Genomic DNA, 25,334 nt, shown 5'->3' with positions numbered 1-25,334 from the left:
GACCCTGGTGAGGAGAAGCGGCTCAGAAAATGGATGGATGGATGTATAAGCCACAGGACAATTGAATGTAAAATTTAACTTATACCACCTTGTAAGACTGGCCAAGCGGGTTAAGGTACAGTAAAAATCCAGAAGTGACAAACGTATAGCAGGTAATGCGTACGTCAAGGGGAAAACATCTGCGGTAAAAGTCGAGACAGGTTGTAAAGGTCAATTTACTGTAAAGATTGAAAGAAACTGTGTCTGTTGCTTCCTTGGCTCCATAAAAGACAAACAACAGAAGGCTATCCTCTAATATATGAGCTGAAAGCTTCTGGAAGCACAAAAGCAATCCTCGCCAGTGACAAAGCCGAAGTGAGAAAAGTAACACATTTCAACTGATAATTCTAAATTCAATTGAATTCACTTTCAAATTCGGAAAATGAACAGGCATGCAGTGCACAAATTTAGCTGATTAAATTCAAATGATTTGTTTTTGTGATTTCCCCAGTCAGGTGCATAACATGCTAATGAACAACAAGTTCTACCAGTAGCTCAATGGATGAGTGAGTCATAAATCTGAATGTCTTTCGATAGTTGGCTTGGTCCACTGCAGCACCAAAGGCAGCATCACTCCCGAAACAAACATTAGCACGTTCCTGTAGATTCAATTCGCAATTTGAAATGATGAGTCATGTTAAGGCAACATGAGGATTGGCACACTGCAGTTATACTGAGAACTGCTGTACAGGAACAGCACATTTTTAGTCAAGTGGGTGAACAACTATGTTTTGAACACACACAATCTTTAACAGAGGGTACCAAACAACAGTAGTTTCCGGTTTATACCGTGATGACAAGATTAGCCTTTAACAACAGACGAAAGAGGTAGCATGGTATTCTACTTAGGGATGGTACCAAAAAACAAATGCCCTCAATTGTCGTAAAATAGCTTTTGACTTCTCAAATTTCTATTGTTTCAAAATGAGTAAGGGTCAAATTCAAACCCTTGATGAAGAATGTTTTTGTATTTCCTCAAATTTAGTACAGACTTCAAAAAAAGCTTGTACTTAAGGTGATGGTTTAAAAATGTGATTTATAGAAATGTAATTTAAAATACTTGAGGGAAAAAAAAAATGAAAAAAGGAAATAAGTACATCAAATAAAATTAAATATTGGGACTGGTTTGCAAATACGGACCTTAGGTGTAATGGTATACTAATCCTAAATGGGTGTGATTACAAATGGGCTTGAGGCTAAACAAGAAAGTGTAGGGGGGAAAAAAAAAACATTCCTGTCAGTTGCTGAACAAGTTACACATCAACAATACAGTAAATAAAAAGAAATATGATGCAGTCATTTACATGTGTATTCAGAATAAAATGTTTTAAAACAGCCATGTAAGCAATTTTTTTCAGTTGGCAAAATGTGTTTTACAAAAAACAAAACAAAAACAAAACAAATCACTCAATACATTTTAAGCTGCACAATCACATTTCCCTTCTACAGGCTGAGAGAGAAGTTGCACACGGACGGACACACACAGTGCAAGTTGCTGTCACAGGAGGGTAAGGGCATCAACACTGCCATAGCTAGAGGAGGTGGGGATACTTCCGGCAGAATCGGTTGAATGCATCATAGATAGCCTGTCTAGAAAAAAGAAACAAATCATCTATTAGACTGCCACAAACAAGTAGTGACTATTAGTAATGAGCAAGAGAAGCATAAAAACGGAATTTGTTCAACACCATTACATTTAAAAAGGACCTTTCTAATGCTGTGAACACTGGCACCTATTCCATAGCTCTGGACGCAAAAAAAAAACAATGTCAGCAGAAAAAAAAAAAATCCCCCCCAAAATAGACTCAGTAGGTGTGAAGGTGAGTGGGAATGTTTGCTTGCTTGGATGTATGTGCCCTGCGATTGGCTGGCGACCATTTCAGGGTGTACCCCGCCTCTCGCCCGAAGATAGCTGGGATTGGCTCCAGCACGCCCCCGCGACCCTAGTGAGGAAAAGCGCTACAGAAAATGTATGGATAGACTCTGTAGTAATTTAAGGCTTGTTTTCTGATGACATTTGATTTTCAGCTATATTTTGACACGGCCACATTTAGGTCCAAAACTGCGCGAGCCTGCAGGCATCAGTAACCGTGATAAGAGCACATTTCCTTCTTAAACTAGTACGTAATTGGCATGTATATTGAAAGTCTGGATGTTTATTTAAGACAATAACGAGTGAAAATAGTGAAGTTTGACTCAATTATGTATTGACTGCTTTGCTCACCTTTGAAAAAGAGTTTGTGAAGATGACGTGACACAGGCATTTGCTTTTGTGAACTTAAAAAGGTTTTTTGTACGGTGGTAGTGTTGTGTGACCACGGCTGACTTTGACGCGCAAGGCTGCCTGGCAATATGTTTGTACCATTTTAATCAATTACACCGTAATAAATTAGCATTTTTTTTTTAGGATATTAAATTAGCGATTGAGCATAATTTTTGGAGTGATGTGTTGATGTGAGTGTGCAATGGTACAGTGGGTACGGAAGGTTTTAAGACCCCCTTAAATTTTGCACTCTTTGTTATATTGCAGCCATTTGTCAAAATCATTGAAGTTATTTTTTTCCCCTCAATGTACACACATCACCCCATATTGACAGGGGAAAAAATGTATTGCTTAAATTTTTGCTGATTTATTAAAAAAGAAAAACTGAAATATCACACAGCCATAAGTATTCAGCTCGGGTGCTGTCCATTTCTTCTGATCATCCTTGAGACGGTTCTACACCTTCATTGGAGTCCAGCTGGGTTTGATTAGACTGATTGGACTTGATTAGGAAAGCCACACCTGTCTATACAAGACCGTACAGCTCACAGTGCATATCAGAGCAAATGAGAAGCATGAGGTCAAAGGAACTGCCTGAAGAGCTCAGACACAGAAGTGTCAAAAATAAATAAATAAATAACCCTAAGCACAGAGCTAAAGTACCGAATGAGTGGCATCAGAACAACTCTGTGACTGTTTCTGAATGGCCCAGCCAGAGCCCTGACTTAAACCCAATTGAGCATCTCTGGAAAGACCTGAAAAGACCCATTTGCACACTGACTCAGGAGTATCTGGAACATTTGCCCAATCAACATTGTCCCACATTATGGCACCACTTGTCACTTTAAACCGCATACACTCCTTGAAGTCTCGGCGCCCTTTGCACAATGGTCATTGCACCGGACTATTGCGAGATTAGTCATTCAAACTGCTCTTGTGCTAGAGGACTCTGCATCTTTTTGCACAATTGTCCCAAAACAGTTTTGAAAAATTACCAGATAACTAGCAACCCTTTATTGCTCAGTGACTGTTTTTGTCAATGTCTATGTCTCCAAAGTGTTCTCTGTCAATTGACTGTCTGTTGTCGTACTAGAGCGGCTCCAACTACCGGAGACTAATTCCTTGTGTGTTTTTTGGACATACTTGGCAAATAAAGATGATTCTGATTCGGAAAATGGCTGCCTAACAATGTTCAGTCCTGTGGGGGGGGGGGGGCTTCGGGAGTATGGGGTACCGAACCCCCTGATACGGGCTGTTAGGTCCCTGTACGACCGGGGTCAGAGTTTGGTCCGCATATCCGGCAGTAAGTCGGACTTGTTTCCGGTGAGGGTTGGACTCCGCCAAAGCTGTCCTTTGTCACCGTTTCTGTTCATAACTTTTATGGACCGAATTTCAAGGCGCAGCCGAGGCGTAGAGGGGGTCCGGTTTGGTGGCCTTTCACTGGAGCGGTTCGCAGCAGAGTGTGAAGCGGCTGGGACGAGAATCAGCACCTCCAAATCTGAGACCATGGTCCTCAGTCGGAAAAGGGTGGCGTGCCCTCTCCAGGTCGGGGATGAGATTCTGCCCCAAGTGGAGGAGTTCAAGTATCTTGGGGTCTTGTTCACGAGTGAGGGAAGAATGGAACGGGAGATCTACAGGCAGATCGGTGCAGCGTCTGCAGTGATGCGGACTTTGTATCGATCCGTTGTGGTAAAGAAGGAGCTAAGCCGAAAGGCGACGCTCTCTAGTTACCGGTCGATCTACGTTCCGACCCTCACCTATGGTCACGAGCTGTGGGTCGTGACCGAAAGAACAAGATCCCGGATACGAGCGGCCGAAATGAGTTTCCTCCGCAGGGTGTCCGGGTTTGTTTTTTATCCTGAAAAACTGGAATTTTGGAGCCACTTCAGAGTAGAGTACATTCCTTTGTCCACGCCAGCTATGTAGTGAATTTACTCCCCAGTTCTGTCACTGGCGTCACCCCCAAGAGATGGTGGCGAAATGTAAAAGGGGCGTTTCCAGGGCAATTCGTTTTTTTACAGATTGCTATTATTGAAACTTTCTGCCAGCAAAAATACATAAAGAGAACTTGTTAGTGAAATATAGACCATCTGGATGCCATAGGCCCTTTAAAGGGAGCATATTATGGGAAATGGCCTTTTTAAGTACGGGGGTCCTCTGTTTCGGACACGGTTCCGTTCCTAACCTGAATGTGCATGCGATTCGGAACGCAATCACCAACCCACGCTAACAATGTCGTAAAAAAGTCATAATTACAATCCATATTTGTTGAAAACACTTCAATATAAAACAAAGTAAAAACACTCAGTACGGTGTTAACATGCAATTTACCTGACCTTACACTTCATATGATTTTCTTTGACTTTGTCAAGTGTTACCTGAAGACGTTCTGTTTAAATAGATAAGCGCTGATATGTCCTCCATTTAGATAACGGACTTCACATCCAGGCCAAATCTCCTGCAGACTCAGGACCCCTGCACGAGGGATGTAGGCATCTTCTTTGGCCTGCACCACGATGATCAGACTGGTGTCAACAGGGACTAGGAGGGAGGGAAATGGAAAGACCATTTTGCAGTTGTGACAATGGTAGTCAATCTTGTTGAAGTCAGTGATTTTCAAAGTGGAAACTGTCATCATTCAAATTCGACAAGAAATTGGAGAATGAGTTTCATTTTTTTTTTTTTTTTTTTTTTTTTTGAATTGAACTGCCAAACTAAATGAAGCTTTTGACACCAACTTATTGCGATGTAGCTGTCTATAACTGCGTATGCACCTCAGCACTAACCAGAGAAGTTGGCCATGTGTGTACACTCATCCATCACTCCCTTCATGAAGCTTATCGACTCGCTGTGTAATGATGGCCGGCAGATTTTGGCTGAATCTTCCTTCTTGCCAGTCAGCCATTTGTTTGCTTGGAAGCCACTGATTTAAAACAAAAGTGTGAGAGAAAACCGAGTAAACTACAGCAACGATGCATTCCAGCAGTACACCATTCAACGTACTGTATCATCACTGTTGCCTACAAATGACAATGAAATCACAAAATATTCACATGAGCAACAAGTGGTCACCTCGGTGAGGGGTCTAAACGCGTCTTGGTGTTGTCCACCGATAATAACGTGTCCAGTTTGGGTGCAGCCACGCCCTCTCCGATCCACAGGCCAGGCCCAATTTCGGCCTTTCCTCCCGCCCTTGAGTAGCAGCCCATTGACACTCTGTCTCCTCTCGGCGGGTCTCGTAGATGGTCGAAAGAATCCCCTCTACCCGAAGAGGGTTTTACAAATTCTTGAGCCATCTTGAAGGAGTCAGCCTAACAGATGAAGACACACCTGATTATCTTACATGTCTATATATTAATTACTCAATAGTTATTGGATAATCTGGGGGGGGGGGGGGGGGGGGATAAACAAACCCCACAATACTCCAACAGCTTAATGATCTCTTCTTCATACACTGAATTAATGGCATATTGCTTCTCCAGCTCCGACCAATTCACTGCTTTACTTAGCACACCCTACACAAGCACGAAACACAAAAAAAGGTTGAACAGTTTTTTCCAAATGTATTCGCATTTGGCTTCCCAGGAAAAGATAATTACTTCAATATCTAAAAACTCTTTAATGCCGTACATGTAAACCTACCTTTCAAGAGTGACTTTGGCACATTGATAAAATGTCAAAAGAAAATATTCTGCGGCATGGGAACGAGTGCATCAAAACTGAATAATAAATGAATAGTGTCAATGTTTCCACCTTTGCTGATCAGAGCGTGTGGATTACCGTGGTGAAGACACTCGAGGCAGTGGACCACGACAGGCAGGGAATCAGAGGGATCGGCTTCGGCCAATTAGTCGCTGCTAAAGACGACATCTTGAGACAAACACAAACCATTTACAAATATCTTTCAAATATAAGCATTTGTATGTACAGTACTATGTGATATTGCACAAGCCATTAGACAAGCGGAGAAATAAATCCTGGTCTCATTTGTCCGACGCTTCCCAAACAAACGGAAGGTTTCGTCTCAGTGGTTTTCCTTAAGATGCTGCCCAACTTTTTAGTCACAATCCTATTGAGTCATTTTCGCACTGGGCATGTGGATATGCTCAAACTATTAAACGGACCTGTACAGTCATGACTAAAAATATTAGCACCCCACGGGTGCCAATGTTTTGGACCATAAAAAGACACAACCTTTTTTCCCCAAATGAGCTTTTGAAGTATTTCTTCCAGGCAAGCTGTAGATAGCTTCGGAGACAGTTGGTCGCCTTGCCTGACCCCTTTTCCGAGACTTGTTGGCACTCTTTCATCATCAATTCGTATCGAATTGATGATGAAAGCTTCTCTGCCCGCTCACTTTCCAAGTGAGCAAAAGTCTTGGAACAGAGATGATTAAATTAACTTAAAGTGAATAACATTTAATATTTGGTGGCATAACCCTCACTTGCAATAACTGCATCAAGCCATTGACTTCACCAGACTGTTGCGTTCTTCATTTGAAAAGCTTTTCCAGGCCTTTTTCTGCAGCCATGTTTGTTTCTGGGTTTTTTTTCCCTTTCAGTCTCCTCTTCAGGAGGTCGAATGCATGCTCTATTGCGTTAAGGTCCGGTGATTGACTTGGCCAGTCTAAGACCTTCCACTTTTTCCCCCCGATGAAGTCCTTTGTTGTGTTGGCAGTGTTTTTCGGGTCATTGTCTTGCATGACTCATAGCATGAGTTGTACCGTTGATGTTTTGTATTACATGTAAAGTGGAGCTTTAATAAAACGGACCCCGATATCACGGATATCGGATAAAACGGACCGCCGGGACTGAACGTGTCCAAAAATAGTTTCCCTTTTTCACTTAAACTGCCGTTGACAAAGTCTGTTAGTTCCAGAATTGCCCCCCCCACCCCCCCATTAGTAGTTCTAATGTAGTTGTATAAATGTCATTTCATCAAATGGTTAGTTAAACAAAAGGAAATGATCTTCACCGATTCCAATGAGAGAATGTGGAATGATTCTGTTCACTTACATATCCCCCCATGGAAATACCGGTCATTCCAACAGGTGAGTACCCCTCACTCTCCAGCCAATGGAGAAGCACAGAGGACTCCAAGATCAGAGCTCCACCCATCACAAGCAGGTCTGACACATTCTTTAGACAGGATCGTCTAAAAAAGAGAAGCAGAGATCATGTGGTTCTCTATTAGCATAAACATCCATTTGAGTCTTAGTCTTAAAACAAACTAAAATACAGTGAGTAGCCAATTAAAATAACTCATTCACTGCCATGGGCAATTATGTTCATCAACTGGAATCCAACTATTTATGAGCTAGGGGTGTATGAGGGTCTCGCCCATCTCGTCTGTGAAATGCAGGTTTGCAGACCACTGTAATGACTGACAGATCCCTTTAGATGGCGGTGTTGCATCGATTTCAAGTTCAGAACAGCACAGCTTTTGAGTAGAAGATCAAGATTAGGCTCAGCGCTCGCCTAATCGATCAGTCAATTATTTTTGGGAGAGAAATGCCAACAAGTTGGCAGTCAGACAAGTTTAGGTACATGACACTTGAACAGAGTACGTGTAGCTAGGGTATGAACAGGGGATGCGTTTCAATTGTGAGAAAAGATGATGCAGTGGTTAATACAATGTAAAAAAAAAAAAAAGAACACTGATGTTGAACTTGAGCAATGTGGTGTGTCAGCATCACTCACAGCGCATTTCTTAGTTGCATGTGTAATTTTTTTTAGTATTTTTCCATCACAAGCCCTTTTTCAATCTTGTTTTGTTGATTAATTGCTTGAGGTGTCACAAAAGCAAAAAAAAATAAAAAATATTAACGTCAAAGTCACTGTTCTGCTTGTTTCTTTTCACAAAAAAGCGCATTTCCTCAGCTTGGTGAGAAACCAGTATTTTGGGTGAAACCAACCCATGTTCTGCTATAAAAAAACAAAAACAGAACAAGCTGGAAACAAACTTTTTGTTGTGTGAAAGAAGAGTACTCTTTTTTTTTTTTTTTGGTAGGTTCACTGCTTATATTGCCACAGAACACAATATTTGGGTCTTGAAAGATCAGTCAAAAAACTAAAACGGCACAATATGGGGATCTTTGGTTTGAAAACAGCTGGCAGATAATGAGTTCATGTGTGGTCACGTATAAACCATTTCAATTTTCTGCTAAACGAGATTTCAATTATGCCCACACTGCATTGCTAACTGGCAAGAGAGGTGAGAATGTGTATGGGCGGTTGTCTGTTTCAGTGAGTAAAGAGGTTGAAACTTACAACTGGTCTTTAGGTTTTCGATAGCCATGTGAAAAGGGGAGTCAAAGGATAACATTTTTGGAGGCGGAAAGACGACGGGACAAAAACACACGACCAGCAGAAAGAATTCAGATGCAAACTCCACACAGGCAAGAGCGGATTTGAACCCGGGTCCTCAGAACTGTGAGGCGGATGTGCTAACCGTGCCGCCTCGTGTTAACATGATGTTACTAAAAACATTGCCAGTGTGCAAAAACAACAGAAGGATATAATAAGGGTTCTCCAAAAGCAGGGAAGCCATTCCTGCTTCTTTGACCATGGGCCTGGCCATCAGGGTCCTTCGGCGCCAGAAGAACTACAATGAGCAGATCAGGTTCAAATGACATGAAGTGTATGGGCATTTGTACAAGTCGATTCAAAAAGAAAGGAACTTACATGGTCCCCAGTGCCAGCCAAGTGAATACATACTGGTCTGTTGCTTTGCCATCTTTTAGGAACTATAAACTGGAACCTGGGAAAAAAAAAAAAAAAAAAAAAAAGAGTGAATTCGAGAACATCCATCCATCCATTTTCTGTACCGCTTCGCCTCACCAGGGTTGCGGGCGTGCTGGAGCCCATCCCAGCTATCTTCGGGCGAGAGGCGGGGTACACCCGGAACTGGTCGCCAGCCAATCGATTAACTTACCATGCATGTCTTTGGGATGTGGGAGGAAACCGGAGTACCCGGAGAAAACCCACGCATTGTAAGCATATTCAAGAAAAAGAAAAAGAAAAAAAAAAAAAGACGAGAAATAAAGTCACATCTATCAGTCTTCATGGCTTACTAAGAAAGACACTGGGCAAAAATGGCAAAAACCACTGCTGACCAAAAAGAACAAAGGCTTGTCTTACTTATGCAAAAAAAAAAAACATCCGAGTGATTCCGAAGATCTTTGGAAGAATATTCTATGGACTGCCAACACAGAAGTGGAACTTTTTGGAAGGTGTGTCTGTTGTTACATCTGGCGTAAATTTAACACAGCGTTTGAGAAAAAGAACATCCGACCAACAGTCACACGTGGCGGTCCTTCGGGACGGACCACCGTGTTCGTCATGCTCTCACGAATTACTGTGATTGGCTGAACCATGAATTCTGTTCTTTACCAGAACATTTTGGCCATCAGCTCATGACTTCAAGCTGTTCCGCACCAGGAAAATGATCCAGAACACACAAGCAGGTCAACTTATGAATGTCTTACGAAAAAAAAATAATACATTGTGACCAAACAGGTTTCATCGAAGGTCTGCGTGCCACCAACAATGTCAGGTGACTGATAAACCTAATCAGTATGTCTCAGCGTAATAATCTAAAAGCAACTGTCTTGTCACTCGAAGCCGAAAAAGCTGATCTTCACTTTGCAAAGAGGAACTTGACTCCCCGGATGCCCACTCTCACCCCTGCTATTCGTACTATTTATCGAACCACTGGCAATAACGATCCGGCAGAACACTTGTATGAAAAGGTATCTGCTCTTCTGTGTCCAAACACAAAATCAATGCTCTCCTCCTTTATTTACAAGAACACAAGTCATCACTTCAAACAGCTTTTAAGCTCATTGAGACATTTTCACAATTATCAGAATAGGCTATCAACTCGTCAACATCAACAATACTTCCTATAACGACTAACTCATGGAGTCCTGCGGACCAAAATCCAAACTTTCCAATTACTACAGGGAATATCAAATAGCTATGCATTAATATCTCAGATCATCTAAATCACAGACCTCTAATGGTAAAAAAATGACGACTTAAAACGTTGGAACAGCTTACGCATCTCACTTCTAAGGGTGTATAGCTACGGTAAAAAGGAAAACCTTACCTCAAATTAACCGTTTATTTTCAATGATCCCATTCAAACCCACGTTAAAGTGGTTCCAAAAGCTAGACTCTGCCATTTTACATTTTTCACTCGAAAAATTACAAAAATAGAATAGAATTAGCCTATGTAGCCTTCAGAAAAGTAAAACAGAACTGGGACTTGAAGCACCTAACTTCAAACACTATTACTTAGCTAGCCAAATACCTCATTAAACGGTTCGATTCAAATGTTGAACAACAATCTTGGCTGGAACTCGAACAGGTAAGACTGCAATAGCACCAAATTTTCAGACCTCCCATTTAACAGCCCAAGCCTCAAACGCCACAATTGTTTTAACAATCAGATTATTGCAGCCACCTAATCAGTGCTGGGGGGGGGGGGGGGGGGGGGGGGGATTAGCTATAGGGTGAGGAGGGCCTGTCCCCCTTGGCCATTTTGAATATGTTGTCATGCCCTTCAGGTTAACAAACACCCCGCAGTTTTTCAAACCTTCATCGACGATGTCCTCCGTGACGCGCTCAATCGGTTCGTCTTTGTCTATTTCAACGTCATTCTCATCTTCTCCTGCTCCCCCGAGAACATCACCAACATGTCCGCAAAGTCCTCCAACGCCGGCTTGAGAACCGCCTTTTTGTGAAACGAGAAGAGTGTGAATTCCGTCCCTCCTCCGTACACTTCTGAGGCTACATCATTGCCAAAAGACAGTTACAACCAGACCCCGACCCCTCCCGCCAGTTTGTTGTGGAGGTTGACGCCTCCGACACTGGTGAGGGGGCTGTCCTCTCCCAGCGGGATCCCAACCCGAGAAACTACATCCTTGTACCATTTTTTCCCCGTCGCCTGGCCACAGCCGAACGGAATTACGACATGGGAAATCGTGAGCTGCTGGCCATCGTCTGGGCAATTGGAGAATGGAGGCGTTGGCTGGAGGGGATCATTTCTCCTTTGGTTATATGGACCGATCACAAAAATCTCACCCATCTCCGTTCCACCAAACATTTGAACCCACGACAAGCTCGATGGGACCTTTTTCCCAAGCCATTTCAACTTTAGCCTGTCCTTCCGCCCTGGTTGCCGCAACGGCAAGCCTGACGCCCTCTCTCGCATTTTTCACGCCCCTCCAGCACAGTTGAACCTGAACCCATCCTACCTTCCCCCTGCTTCGTTGGGGCAACCACTTGAGAGATTGAACAGATGGTAAAAAATGCTCGGAGAACCCAACCAGATCCCAAGACCTCCTGAACGGCTTTTTGTACCCAATTCGGCACGCTCTGACGTTCTTCAGTGGGCCCACAATTCTAAACTCACCTGTCAGCCCGGAATCACCCGCACCATCCAGTTCGTACAACAACACTTCTGGTGCCCCGACCTGGTTAAAGGGGGTTTGTCCGAGCCTGCTCCGTCTGTGCGCGAGGAAAGACTTCACATCTTCCCCCAGCTGGTCTGCTGCGCCCCGTACCTATCCCGAGCCGCCCTTGGTCCCACATCGCCTTGGACTTCACCTCTGGACTTCACTATCCGGTGCATATAAACAAGGTACTCCAGAAGGAACGAGATCCCGGATACAATGAGTGCTCTCCCTTAGAGATAGGGTGAGAAGATCGGTCATCCGGGAGGGGCTCAGAGTCAAGCCGCTGCTCCTCTGCATCGAGAGGAGCCAGATGAGGTGGCTCGGGCATCTGATTCGGATGCCTCCCGGACGCCTCCCCGGTGACGTGTTCCGGGCACGTCCCAGCGGGAGGAGACCCCGGGGACGACCCAGGACACGCTGGCGAGACGCTGTCTCCCGGCTGGCCTGGGAACGCCACGGGATCCCCCCCGAAGAGCTGGAGGAAGTGGCTGGGGAGAGGGAAGTCTGGGCGTCCCTGCTAAAGCTACTGCCCCCCCCCCCGACCCGACCTCGGATAAGCGGAAGAAAATGGATAGATAGAGGGATGGATGAATTTAGAACTTTACGTTTTCCTGCATTTTTGCTCATCACTACATTCGCCAGGTAAAAAACATTGCAGTGTATTTTTTTTGTCCAATATGGTGCAGCGCTATTTAATACCTTGCTTTCACAGCCTCAGTTGGCAGGATTCCAGGAACCAAGTGCTCCAGAGGTGAAATGAAGACACCGTCATGGATGTAACAATCCGTTTGCGCCTCTGTCTGGGCGCAAATTCAAAGAACACCTTCATAGCTACAGTGAGAACAACATATGCACCACAGTTGTAGAGTGTTTGAAGTGAACAAAGCTGGAGTACCTTGTTTATATGCACCGGATAGTCCTTGGCCACCAGAGACTTGCATCTCTCTCTGTCAGCAATGATCTTACGGAACTCAAAGATTCTGCAAGCACAACCCCACAAGTTTAACATCGGTCCAAATCTTATCGGCTCCATTCCTGATGATCAGTAACATCTCAGAGAACTCATTTAGTGATTGACTCTCAAAATCTAACAGGTTTAGTGTATGTAACATTATAGATTTATTAAGAAATGGGTAAATTTGTGGAACTAATAAAGGTTATCTTCTCTTCTCTGAAGAACCTGAAAAAAAGTGTCATCCTGGCACATGGCCTTGTCATTTCTCATCAAAGTTAGGAAAGTATTGACTGTTTTTACTTCGGGGTATAGCGAACGTTCCAAATTTTGTTTCGGCTGCTGCAGGGAACCTCCGACAAACCGGCAGCAGATGATCAAAGTGTTTTGCGGGCTGATATTTACTGAGAGCTGGCGATGTATTTTGGTCCGAACCCATCAAGTTGCTTTAGAAACAAGGACTTTGAAGGCACTTGCGAACGTTACAGGAAACCGACGTAGTGCAGCTAAAACCGCACTGATGTGCTCGCTCTCCTTGGTTCAAGTTAACAACTGAACTGAACAGCAGTTTTGTGCGGTGGTCGCTCGATGACTTTTCCGTCTGATGATGTCACCAAGCGGCAACATGTTTGATGGAGATAATAAGGGACCGAGACAACGCCTCATGACACTCGTCATGTCTCTTAGATGCATGATCTGCTCGACTTGACATCGAGAGATAATGACACTCATTTCAATTTGAAAAACAAGATTTCTTCAACTCCTATTGGGAAAATAACGGCTTCCATTTTGCCACAGCTTTGTTGAGAGAATCCACTGATGGCGGCGGCCCCTTCTCGCATAACACCGCGCAAGTGTTATGTGTCTGCAGATACAAGTGCAGAAATGGTCCTCATTATTAAACCAATTACACTCATCTTAACACTCCTCTCATCATCCTTGAGACGGTTGTACAACTTCATTGGAGTCCGGAAGAAATGGACAGCACCAGAGTTCAAATGTGGGAGTGCCACAGCAAAGTGGCTGAATACTTATGGCTGTGTGATATTGTGATTGTTTTTCTTTTTTCATAAATCTGCAAAGGTTTCAACAATTTCAATATGGAGTGCTTTGCTGTCTGTACATTAATGTGGGGAGAAAATTAACTCCAATGATTTTGGCTGCAATATGAGAGTGAAAAATTGAAGGGCGTCTGGATACTTTCCGTACCCGCTGTATAAGAAAATGACCGTTAACATTCTCAACTGACAGTTAAGATTGTTCAAATGTTTGTTTTCAAAATCAGACGTTTACTTGCGTCACAGAACGAATTGTACTCGCACGTGTCGCTAATTGGGCCAAATTGGAGCCATTTTCATCCCGTCTGATAAAAGTCAGCAAATGTCCTGTGCTAAAGTTTAGTAAATTTAACCTGTTGACTATTTAAGATCGTACGCACAGTTGCACAGGAAGCAGGTAGTGGCGTCGAGTGTTTTTCTAATGTCTCCCGAGTCATTCACTCCAATAAAAAGGAGCGCTGAACACACCCAGATGCATTTGTGTTAGTTTTCACAGAAAAGGCCTATCAAGCAGCGGGAGGAAAATCCTACATATGCAAAAATGGAATCGCCATCTTCACAAAATGTGTTGCAAATCATCAAATTCATTTCAGACACATAACAGTCAAGACATTTCTGCATTAACAATTTGAAAAATATTACTATTTGTTTTCTTATATATATATATATATATATAAAATACCATTTGAACAATAACAACTGTCAATAATTCAAATACTCACGTCAGTCAAATGAATTGAAAATGGACAAATTGTAAATTCAGTACGGTACGTCTTTCGCCAATATTGCTCCGACGAGATGAAAACGTCTCACGTCATTCTCGTCCGACTCACTTGAAAGCAAATTGGGGTGAATGTTTGCCAACCGTGGTGCGGTTAGGGTTAGCAACGATGGAGAAGGGCCTTCGCTACCTCTTGAGGTCTTCGGGCCTTCCCCAACCCCCGATGAAGAGTTTGCCGAGGAGCAGCCTTCTGTAAAATGCGTCCAGTCGACTCGCACCCATGGACCAGCGGCGGGCATCTCCACACACAAACCCGCAAATGTTCGCTCACTCCAGGCCACTTCTATATCGGTGAGCCGAAACACAAACAAACAAAATCATCAGTAGCCTCATCACCGAACAAAACCCTATTACGCCTTTTTTTCTTTCGTGACCAAGTGGCCACCTTGAACCTTGTCCCGTCCAAGGTCAAGGAAAATACCGGATGGGTGACCTTTGATCGCCAGTTCGTGCAACTACCGTAACTATGCAAACATTTGCGCAACGGCAATCTGCACTCCGTGCCTGCTCAAAGCTTTAAAGAGGAAAATGCTCAGCAAACACACCGCTACTTGGAAAAAGGTTATCTCGTCGCAACACCCCCCCCCCCCCCCAAAAAAAAAAGTTCTTGCATTTCAGAGACTTCGATACGCGCCCAAAGAACGCTCGCACATAATCGCCACGTCAAGTGCAAATATGCTCCTTGTCCAAAGTTTCATTTTCAGTTACCACTAGCTTAGTTAGCATTGCTCATTCATTCTTGACGCTTTTCGCTCGGGTAAACAAACACGCTCTTATACTTCGAATGCAAAGTGACAATTAACATTACCTCACTCTGTGCGCGAACGGTGCTGTCTTTGCTGTGAATTTATTGGTCGAACTGATTGTGAGGAACCCTAAAGATAGATAAGATGTCATCCGTCGTATATTAATAGTTACTATCTTGGCCTCTGTGTCGTACGTCAACGTCGCCGCCATGTTGGATGTGGTCAAGTGGAGAAATTAGCTGCTGGGAGACGTACCAACTATTTCGCTCTCGGACAGAACCAGTGTTGGTGAGCAACTAATTACATGTAACAAGATTACGTATTTTAATTACAAAATTGATGTAATTGCAAGCCATTACGTTACTGGGAGAAAATATGCAACTCAATTACAATGCAAACTAGAACTAGTAGACATTCCAACAGCTTCTTCCCTCTTGCGATCAATTTCTTAAAACACCTAACCTATAATTCCATTACAATAAGCTGGCAATTTTTTGACTTGAGTTCGTTGTCACATTTCTGTTTTGTTATTAGCTCAACATGGTATCAAGTTTTCCACATACTGTACACATATGCAACAAACGCATTTTGATTATGGATTTATATTTCATCACGTTTTGTTATCAGTTTATTATTGTTGTAAAGAACAAATAGGCTATGTGTTTAATTCCAAAATAATGCTCTATGGTTTCAATCCACGTTTTTAGAGGAAACATACAAGGCTCCTGTTGATGCATTCATCCAAAATGAAGAAAAGTCATCCAAATGTAATCAAATGTAATTAGTTATATTACTTCCAGAAAGTAATTGAAATAGTTAACACCGCTATTCCATTTTCAAAAGGGTCAATAGTAATTGCAACCAACTGCATTTCCAAAGTAATCGTCCCGACACTGGACAGACCTGAATGGGATCAAGACTGAACAATTACTTTTGATTGTAAATGACACAGCCTCCTGAATCTCGTGAGGCTGGCATCCATGGCATGCCCTCGCCCACCGATGGACAGTCCGTGTTGACAAGAAGGGCGACCCGATTGAAAAGTAGCAATGAAATCCCCACGTTTTGGGCTTTCTTTCTTTTGCGTATCTATCGCATGAAATAAAGAGAGAGGAAAATTGCGCTCATTACCTTTTGACTGCCCCTCATATGTACTAGTGCAGTATGCTATTATAGACGTGCTCGTAGTGACCAAACTGTGCACTAGTTGACAACTGCGTGCTACTAGTACTCCTACTGACATTCTAAACTATGTCAAACCTGTGCAGTAATATTATATAGTAGCGGAAAAAGGGTACTAGTAGGACACAGTTGTTCTACTAGTGCATGTGCATCCTAGTTGCTCTACAAGTGCATTGATGTATCTTCCTGGTGATGACAAAGCGCCGACTAATTGTAGGACAACTGGTCCTCAAAAGTGCATACCAAGGGTAGGACAACTGGTCCTCAAGGTTACAACTTTCAGACATTTTTATTTCATGAAATTTCACCTTTCAAATTCAAAATTGTTTAAAAAAAAAAAGTGATTTCTTAAATTTGCAAAAAGAAATAAGTGTCTAAAATGTATCGCGAGGACTCGTTGTCCACATTTCCGAGGACCAGTATGCACTTTTGAGGACCGGTTTTCCGTCCACTGAGCATACTAGTCCATCGACCTTACGCTGGGTCTCAAGTATATTGTATCAATGCTTAAAAAGCTTTCCATGACTTGCCCCGAACGACTGTGTCCTTAGTTGCTTAGCTCACGTTTCTCATACGATCGAGGTTTCCCAAAGATAAAAAGGGTTGAGGAAACAGGCAGCTGTCATAAGAAAAGGCTTTCCAGCTCGTCATTCTCCAGTGATTGCCCTTATTTGTATACATTGCTATGAATCATTAAACATTTAAAATCAAAAGATAAGAAATTAAATAGTGTTTAGTTCAGTCTTTATGGGCAGCTCTGACACATCCAATGTGGCGGACGCGCTGACGTACACAAAAGGCGGGGTCGACTAAATATGATGTGTATCGCGCTCAGGCCACACCGTTGGATGACTTTCGCTTGCCTTTTTTTCCTGAGCAGCTAACGTTACATTGCTGCCATCTTCAGGTGTTACTCCAAAACTGCACTGTGCATTTTGAGGCACCTTTTCACAATTCGCAAGAGCGGTGGTCAGTGAAATACGCAACTATATGTTGACACATTTGGTGCGACCCCAAGCCAACTCATCGCAATTCCAATGATAATAATATCGCCTTATCGACAGTGTGTATAAAATCAGTGTTGCATACAAGAGCTGTGAAAACAATTCAGGTGCAATACATCGAGTTGACTGTATTTATTCTCATTTTAACAGAACACATTTTGGCACAATTTCATAGTGAATGTGACAAATCAAAATGAAAGCATTTCATGTTTTGGTTGGACAGATCTGATAGTTTTCTCACATCATTGTGAAGTGCCTCACTTGGAGGTATTCTGGAGGCTGCACCCACACAATCTTAATGTTCTGATCAAACGTAATGTACCGTAACTGCTGACGGTGTCTCACTGAGGGCTTTGAACTTTGTGGCAAGACCATGGTACACATTTAACAAAGTTAGGTTCCATTCAGTCAAGGCAAAAAGTACAGTTCAAGACATGTCAATAATTGAACAAAAGTCCTTTAAAAGGACTAAAACCGGAAAGTGTAGCATGAATAACTCAGCGGCACGTCTCGCAATCCCTTAACCAAACGATGCACAATCCGTTTCGGTGATCCATAAATAGCAAGAGTTTTTCAGAGAGTTTATGATGCGTGCCCGCAGACCAAGGCGTGTTTGGCCACTCGGCGTTGGGACCAATTAGCCCATGTTTTGGCGGTTTCCGTAACCTCTGCGATGATCATCTTTCCAGTCGTCCCACTTCCTGGCTTTCATCAAAGACTCCTCCTCATCGTTTTCAGCCCGTTTCTCTTTTCCTTCTTCTTCGCTCTCCTTCGCATCAGTGTCCTCCTCCACTGCAACCCTTCTGGGAACTCCCTGATCTGGCAGGACTGCGTGTTTCTTGTGCTGATCATACCAGTCATCCACTGTCATGGTGGGTAGGCTAGGATAACCAGCCCCAAACACCTGAGCCTGTGCAACGAACAAATACGGTAATAACATACAGCGTGGTATTAAATCAGCTACAGGTTATCCTGTTATTTTAGCCGCATCACAAACATATGGCTCATTTTCATGTAATTTCATTGATAACGGTAAAGACGTGCCCCACGGAATTTCCTTTTGAAAATCAATGAATTTTACTGATATGAGTATTTGAATGATTGGCACTTACCCATCAAAAAGGTCATAATTGCTTCTAAGAAAAAAATATTACAAATGGATATTTTCAACCTTTTAATGCCAAAATGTCTTCCGTTAGGTATCCGAAATGAAGTTCCATGATTTTCACGTTTTCGGACGATGCCAATTACATTTTTTTGGAACACTCTATAGGATTTTTCTCCAATAGCCTAATGTGCCTTTTCCATAAAAACTAAAATGTGTCTTCAGAGTTCCTTTTTTGGGGGGGAGGGGGGGGATTCTTCGTAAACAGTCCTTCTTTGTCATTCAAGCTGTCTTTACCATTAATGCCACTGGAGACAATGGCAGACAGCAAAATAAATGGTGCTATTTTTGAGATATGAATACATGAATTTGTCAAAGTGTAGGAACTATTGCATATCTTGACTGTTATTGTGAATGTATAAAGACAAGAGTGGAATGCGTGTAATGAGTAGTTAGGATCATTTATGCACTTGTATCCGCGGCGTTTGAAGGGCAAATTGTGCAACTCACACAATTCTCGTGAAGCTGCTTGTCTTTAGCGTGATAAAAACTATTTCAATTGGCCACCACCATTTCCTTGAGTATGAATGCCTCAAATTATAACTCATCAATGCCTTTTTGAAAATAGGACTTTAAACACGTCTGTTTCAGGATGTGACATTTACAAATATAAAACCTAGGTGCCATTAAACAACTGCTAAATAAGTTGAAGTGTCCTTACCTTTATTGATCAAATTATATGAAAACGACCCCTATTCGATCACTTTTTCAGTGGTTAGTGCCTTTGTAATGCATTGTTTGTAAATGCAGTGATTGCTTTTCAATAAGTAACTGTCTGTACCCAATTGTTTGTCGGTTCAAACCCTACAGCGCAGTTAATGCCCATTTGTGACCGCATCATTCAAGATGCTAACACCGAGTGTGAAGTGTCCCAGAAATGTCACGCTGTTGTTTTTGTATCGCTACACCCAAAACTAACCTGCAGAGCATCCTTGGTGAGGATGAAAGGCTTCATGGGGGGCCTGCTCGGTCTAGCAGGCTGCGGCGCACTAAGCTGCATCTGATCCATACTCTTCAGTATTTCCATCTCCTGGTCGATGCTCTGTACTTCATCCAGGCACAGAATCACCCATTTCCGGACATTCAGCAAGTAAAAATCTCTGCTGGTTTCATCATCGGCCTGTCCGCTCTCCACAGATGCCCGCACATCCGACAGTCTGGCCTCCAGCTTTTTCTTCTGACTGTATCGCTCAATTTTAGTTTGTCTTTGTGCGGCCATGGCAACCAAATTTGATGTACTGGGCATAGGCTGGGGGAAAATACATTGCATATTAGTTAAAAAAAAAATAAAAAAATACAGCTGAATAAATGAATCGCTTTATGATAATTCATCACTGGAAACTGGCCCGTTACAAATCAAAGTAAGTCAGCTGAAACTTGTCTTGATAAAATGCAGTGGTGAAACATCATCAGGCCCAGGAAGGCCTTCTCTGCTGGCCGAAGCACGATTAGAAGCATTGACAACCTAAATTCGTTTTCTGCCATGTAATTGGATCCATTTATTCCCAGCAGTCTATTCTCTTCATTTTTGTTATGTTTGTCTTTGCTGCAGTTTTTGTCCAATCAGATTTCAGCCTCTATGTGCCGTCATGTTAATCCAATCTACCCAAGGCCTTTTGAAACAGTAAAGTCCCGGAGAGGGCACGCCACCCTTTTCCGACTGAGGACCACGGTCTCAGATTTGGATTTGCTGATTCTCATCCCAGCCGCTTCACACTCTGCTGCGAACCGCTCCAGTGAGAGTTGGGAGGTCACGGCTTGATGAAGCCAACAGAACTGAGGCCGCCAAACCGGACCCCATCTACGCCTCGGCTGCGCCTTGAAATTCTGTCCATAAAAGTTATGAACAGAATCGGTGACAGAGGGCAGCCTTGGCGGAGTCCAACCCTCACCGGAAACCAGTCCGACTTACTGCCGGATAGGCGGACCAAACTCTGACTCCGGTCGTATGGGGACCGAACAGCCCGTATCAGGGGGTTCGGTACCCCATTCTACCCCACTGTCTCCGATGTCTACACGATGTTGCAGAGGCGTGTCAACCAGGACAGCCCTACAACATGTAGAGCCTTGAGGAACTCCGGGCGAATCTCATCCACCCCCGGGGCCCTGCCACCAAGGAGCTTTTTAACCACCTCGGTGACCTCAACCCCAGAGATAGGAGAGCCCGCCCGTTTTTGCTTCAGCGACCACCAAAGCTGCATTCCGCTTGACCAGCCGGTACCAATCATCTGCCTCAGGAGTCCCACATGCCAAATAGGCCCGATAGGACTCCTTCTTCAGCTTGACGGCATCCCTCACCGTTGGTGTCCACCAACGGGTTCGGGGATTGCCGCTACGACAGGCACCGACCACCTTACGGCCACAGCTCCGGTCGGCCGCCTCAGCAATGGAGGCGCGGAACATGGTCCACTCGGACTCGATGTCCCCCGCCTCCCCCGGAACATGAGCAAAGTTCTGTCGGAGGTGGGAATTGAAGCTCTTTCTGACAGGGGATTACGCCAGACGTTCCCAGCAGACCCTCACAATACGTTTGGGCCTGCCACGTCGGACTGGCATCTTCCCCCACCATCGGAGCCAACTCACCACCAGGTGGTGATCAGTTGACAGCTCCGCCCCTCTCTTTACCCGAGTGTCCAAGACATGCGGCCGCAAGTCAGATGACAAGACCACAAAGTCGATCATTGAACTGCGACCTAGGGTGTCCTGGTGCCAAGTGCACGTGTGGACACCCTTATGCTTGAACATGGTGTTCGTTATGGACAATCCGTGATGAGCACAGAAGTCCAGTAACAGAACACCGCTCGGGTTCTGATCCGGGGGGGCCGTTCCTCCCAATCACGCCCTTCTAGGTCTCACTGTCATTGCGCATGTGACCATTGAAGTCCCCCAGCAGAATGATGGAGTCCCCAGCGGGAGCACTCTCCAGCACCCCCTCCAAGGATTCCAAAAAGGGTGGGTACGCTGTACTGCTTTTTGGTGCATAGGCACAAACAACAGTTAGGACCCGTCCCCCCCCACCCGAAGGCGGAGGGAGGCTACCCTCTCGTCCACCGGGGTGAACCCCAACGTACAGGCGCCAAGCCCGGGGAGCAATAAGTATACCCACACCTGCTCTGCGCCTCTCACCATGGGCAACACCAGAGTGGAAAAGCGTCCAACCCCTCTCAGGAGGACTGGGACCAGAGCCCAAGCTGTGCGTGGAGGCGAGTCCGACTATATCTAGTCGGAACTTCTCGACCTCACACATCAGCTCCGGCTCCTTCCCTGCCAGAGAGGTGACATTCCACGTCCCTAGAGCCAGCTTCTGTAGCCTGGGATCGGCTCGCCAAGGTCCCCGCCTTCGGCCACCGCCCCATGGGTGCAGGCCCGGCCACCAGGCGCTCACTTTCGAGCCCCACCTCCGGGCCTGGCTCCAGAGGGGGCCCCGATGACCCGCGTCCAGGCAAAGGAAACCTGAATCCATTTATTATACTCGTCGTAGGGGTTTTTGGAGCCGTGCTTTGTCTGGTCCCTCACCTCGGACCTGTTTGCCATGGGTGACCCTGCCAGGGGCATAAAGCCCCAGACAACTTAGCTCCGAGGATCATTGGGACACACAAACCCCTCCACCACGATAAGGTGACGGCTCAAGGAGGGGTATAGAACTTTAATCCCTTATTATTCATATTATTATTAATATGAAATCAAAAGCTTTAATAATCGAATTAGAGACACATCGTGAATGATACGTATGTGTACGTAAAAACATTAATTATTCATTGCCATTTGTTTTCAATATGTGTCCTTGTTTTGATGCGCTCGACTTTAACAGTCAACATTAGCCGTTAAGCTTGAAGAAACTAGAAGAAAGTTATCCTTGCGGGGATAAATCACTCATGAGTACGTTCACTGCGTACGACGTCGTTCCTTTCGCTAGTACATCGCTCCTTAGCGGATCGCAAACGAAAACGAAGAAGTTCCACGAACGAATCACTCTTCGGTTTCTCAGTATACCAGTTTACTGAACGAATCACTCAGTTCACTTAAGTCCCTCCCCCACCTGCACGGCGCTGCCTGACGCTGGCTGCTCATTGGTCATTCGCCAAAGTGAGGGACAACGCTAGCGAATCGTAAATCACACGGCAGTACGTTGAGTGAAGTCCCGCCCTCTACTGCACGCTGGCTGCTCATTGGTCATTCGCCGAAGATTCAGAAGCGAGTGACAGAACGCTTCAGCGGTTCCGTTTCCGCTCCCAGCCGACTCGCATGGCGGCGGGTGGTGGCCGACATAAAAAAAAGACCCCAATCATTTCATAAACCGATTCGGTTCAGTTCGTTCACTAAAAAGATTCGCTCTTGTGAACGAAACAACACTATTTACGAGCGGAGGCTGGCTTGACCGCACTCCGATGTTGTACTTTTAATACGACGGCGCATTAATCAGCGTGTAGTTTGGCCCTCGAAGCGCGCAAAACGGATACAAGCCCCCTTCTGTCCGCAATGGTTTTCCACTTACCACACAGGCGGAGCGGGCATTGTCTGTTGCTTCGTCAGGAACTGTGCTGTCATTCACGGTTTCCGGCAGACTAAACCGCGATATGTTGTAGTCTTTACATCTGTTCAGGAAATCCATAAAGTAAGCCCGGGCTGTTTGGACGATCTCCAATCGTTTGTCTCGACCTGAGAGTTTCATGGTGAGGGCTCCTAAGAGAGCGGGGCTCAGCAGATATTTGAGGTCTGCTGTGGCGATCTCCTCCAACTCTTCATTGGGACTGAACAAGTCCAGCTGAGAAGCCATTCGGGAGCTTTCTTCTAACATACTGATAGCACGTTTAACTCGTACCTGAACACTGTTCGAAGCAAGAGGATCGTTTGTATTATCTACCTCATCAAATATCTTCCAGCCACGGTCAAATAAATCCGACAATTTGGGCGCTTCAGCATCTGAATGCGAGTCCTGTTTATCACTGCCGCTTGTTTCGCATTCCGCCATGTTGGTACGATTTCCGGTATGTCTTCTTCGTTTCAAAGGCAGCTATTCAAAGGATAATACTGACACCTATCGGTCCAAACGCATCATGTTCCATGAGCACCGAAATTAAGAGTGCTGCGGCCTACCGACTGCTTTATGCGTCACAAAAGAAGAATGCAAAAAGTTTGGTGTCGCGTCGTGTTCAAGCAGTTGAAGTCTTATTGACGTTATTCAGCGTTAAGGAGTAACTCATTACATGTAACGACATTATGCATTTGAATTACTAAATGTCATTGTAATCCATTAGACGAATGGGAGAAAATGCATCCATCCACTTTCTGTTCTGCTTCGCCGAGGGCGTGCTGGAGCCGACTCGAGCTATCTTTATCTTCGGGCGAGCTGCCGGGCACGCCCTGAACCGGTCGCCAGCCAATCGCAGGGCACACAGAAATAACCAACCATTTCGCACTCACGTTCACACATACGGGCAATTTACAGTCTTCAATCAACCTACCACGCATGTTGAATTAAATTACAATTGTTTTTTTTGAAATTTCCATGATTACAATGTTATATACATTTGAAAAATAGCTGCAAAAGCTCTTAATTTGTTTTCATATCACTTCGTCCGAAAGCTGACGCTTGTGATTGGCTCGCTCTGGTCATGAGCCGGTCTGCTCTCGTCTCAAGCATGACATATTTTTCTAAAAATGACCTCGAAGCACCACCTTGCGGTGCAATCTAATTAGTTTGTCTGACATTTTGAATAGGTCATATGAAGCGATATTGTCTAAATTGAGCACATTTGTCATTAGGTCAACATGGCATGGTGTGGTTTTCCACATGCTGGACACATAACACAACAAAGCCTTTTTTATCATGCATTTACATTTTACCATGTTTTGTTTTCAGTTTATTATTTGTGTAAAAACGCATATGTTAATCCCAAAATAATAATCTATGGTTTTAATGCACTTTCTTTTGGAGCAGGGGCGTCAAACTCTTTTTTTTTGTGTCTCGGGCCGCATTGTAGTTACGATTTCCCTCAGAGGGCCGTCAGAACAGTGATACCATATAAATGTTTAATCATCACCAAAACATATTACCATTAGACAACAAATTGGAGAATTACTGAAATCAGAAGACAAGGATAATAGTTCAAGTATTTTTTAAGTTACTGTAGAAGAAGGGTTTGGTAGCAGAAAAATGCAAATCTCCACATTATTGTTTATTATTATTATGACAATTTGGAATTTGGGTCCAGATTTGAGCAAAAATCACAGAAGTTGACCACCATGATTTGGTTTCGCAGGCCACATAAAATGACGTGGCGGGCCGCATCTGGCCCCCGGGCCTTGAGTTTGACACCTATGTTTTGGAGGAAACATCCAAAGGTCCCCATTAATTCAATATTCAGAAAAGCCATCCAAATGTAATCAACTATAACGAAATGATCTTGAGTAATTTCAACAGTTCCACCCCACGAGCCGAGTGAGGATAAGCGCAACGGAAGACGAATGAATGAATGAACAAACAGTTACGCTCCCGATTACATTCGCAACAGTGCAACTTGCAATTGTAACCAACTCCATTTCCAAAGTAATCTTCCCAACACTGACTTTATTCTCTCTTTTCCAATACTGGTACTTGTGAAAATGTGGTGTTTTGTCATGCATCATCATGATCTCCTGAGTCATGGATCTGATCCAGCTGTGAATCCATGTTCCTGAAAC

The 25,334-nt window shown here is 44.1% G+C and overlaps 2 protein-coding genes across 2 annotated transcripts; both read right to left on the bottom strand.

The window, feature by feature from the left end:
* Positions 1 to 197: 197 nt before the first annotated feature.
* abhd18 (abhydrolase domain containing 18) lies at positions 198 to 15,501 on the bottom strand. The gene is made up of 14 exons (XM_061787403.1): positions 15,362 to 15,501; positions 14,684 to 14,836; positions 12,658 to 12,742; positions 12,462 to 12,562; positions 8,986 to 9,061; positions 8,821 to 8,905; positions 8,572 to 8,599; positions 7,318 to 7,456; positions 6,083 to 6,172; positions 5,716 to 5,817; positions 5,375 to 5,613; positions 5,089 to 5,225; positions 4,681 to 4,843; positions 198 to 1,629 (listed from the first exon to the last, which is right to left on the bottom strand). Exons 2-14 carry the CDS (start codon positions 14,773 to 14,775, stop codon positions 1,572 to 1,574), a joined length of 1,395 nt encoding a protein of 464 aa, XP_061643387.1. The 5' UTR covers positions 14,776 to 14,836; positions 15,362 to 15,501; the 3' UTR covers positions 198 to 1,571.
* A 2,101-nt stretch (positions 15,502 to 17,602) lies between these two features.
* On the bottom strand, positions 17,603 to 23,972 carry igbp1 (immunoglobulin (CD79A) binding protein 1). The gene is made up of 3 exons (XM_061788263.1): positions 23,146 to 23,972; positions 19,570 to 19,899; positions 17,603 to 18,395 (listed from the first exon to the last, which is right to left on the bottom strand). The coding sequence occupies exons 1-3, from the start codon at positions 23,620 to 23,622 to the stop codon at positions 18,123 to 18,125; spliced, it is 1,080 nt and encodes a 359-aa protein (XP_061644247.1). The 5' UTR covers positions 23,623 to 23,972; the 3' UTR covers positions 17,603 to 18,122.
* Positions 23,973 to 25,334: the final 1,362 nt, after the last annotated feature.

The sequence above is a fragment of the Phyllopteryx taeniolatus genome, chromosome 10, assembly GCF_024500385.1.
Source record: "Phyllopteryx taeniolatus isolate TA_2022b chromosome 10, UOR_Ptae_1.2, whole genome shotgun sequence".
NCBI classification, from domain to species: domain Eukaryota; kingdom Metazoa; phylum Chordata; class Actinopteri; order Syngnathiformes; family Syngnathidae; genus Phyllopteryx; species Phyllopteryx taeniolatus.
Note: the sequence above shows the minus strand (reverse complement) of the source record. Positions and strands in the feature narration are given on the sequence as shown.

Coding starts and splice junctions, on each gene's coding strand:
- abhd18 (XM_061787403.1), bottom strand. CDS start 14,775: ATGGGTGCGAGTCGACTGGACGCATTTTACAGAAGGCTGCTCCTCGGC. Junction 4,844..5,088: donor ACACATGGCCAACTTCTCTG/GTTAGTGCTGAG, acceptor CCTCCCTCCTAG/TCCCTGTTGACACCAGTCTG. Junction 1,630..4,680: donor TTTAAACAGAACGTCTTCAG/GTAACACTTGAC, acceptor TCTTTTTTCTAG/ACAGGCTATCTATGATGCAT.
- igbp1 (XM_061788263.1), bottom strand. CDS start 23,622: ATGGCGGAATGCGAAACAAGCGGCAGTGATAAACAGGACTCGCATTCA. Junction 19,900..23,145: donor ATGCCCGCTCCGCCTGTGTG/GTAAGTGGAAAA, acceptor ATTTTCCCCCAG/CCTATGCCCAGTACATCAAA. Junction 18,396..19,569: donor TCACCAAGGATGCTCTGCAG/GTTAGTTTTGGG, acceptor TTCGTTGCACAG/GCTCAGGTGTTTGGGGCTGG.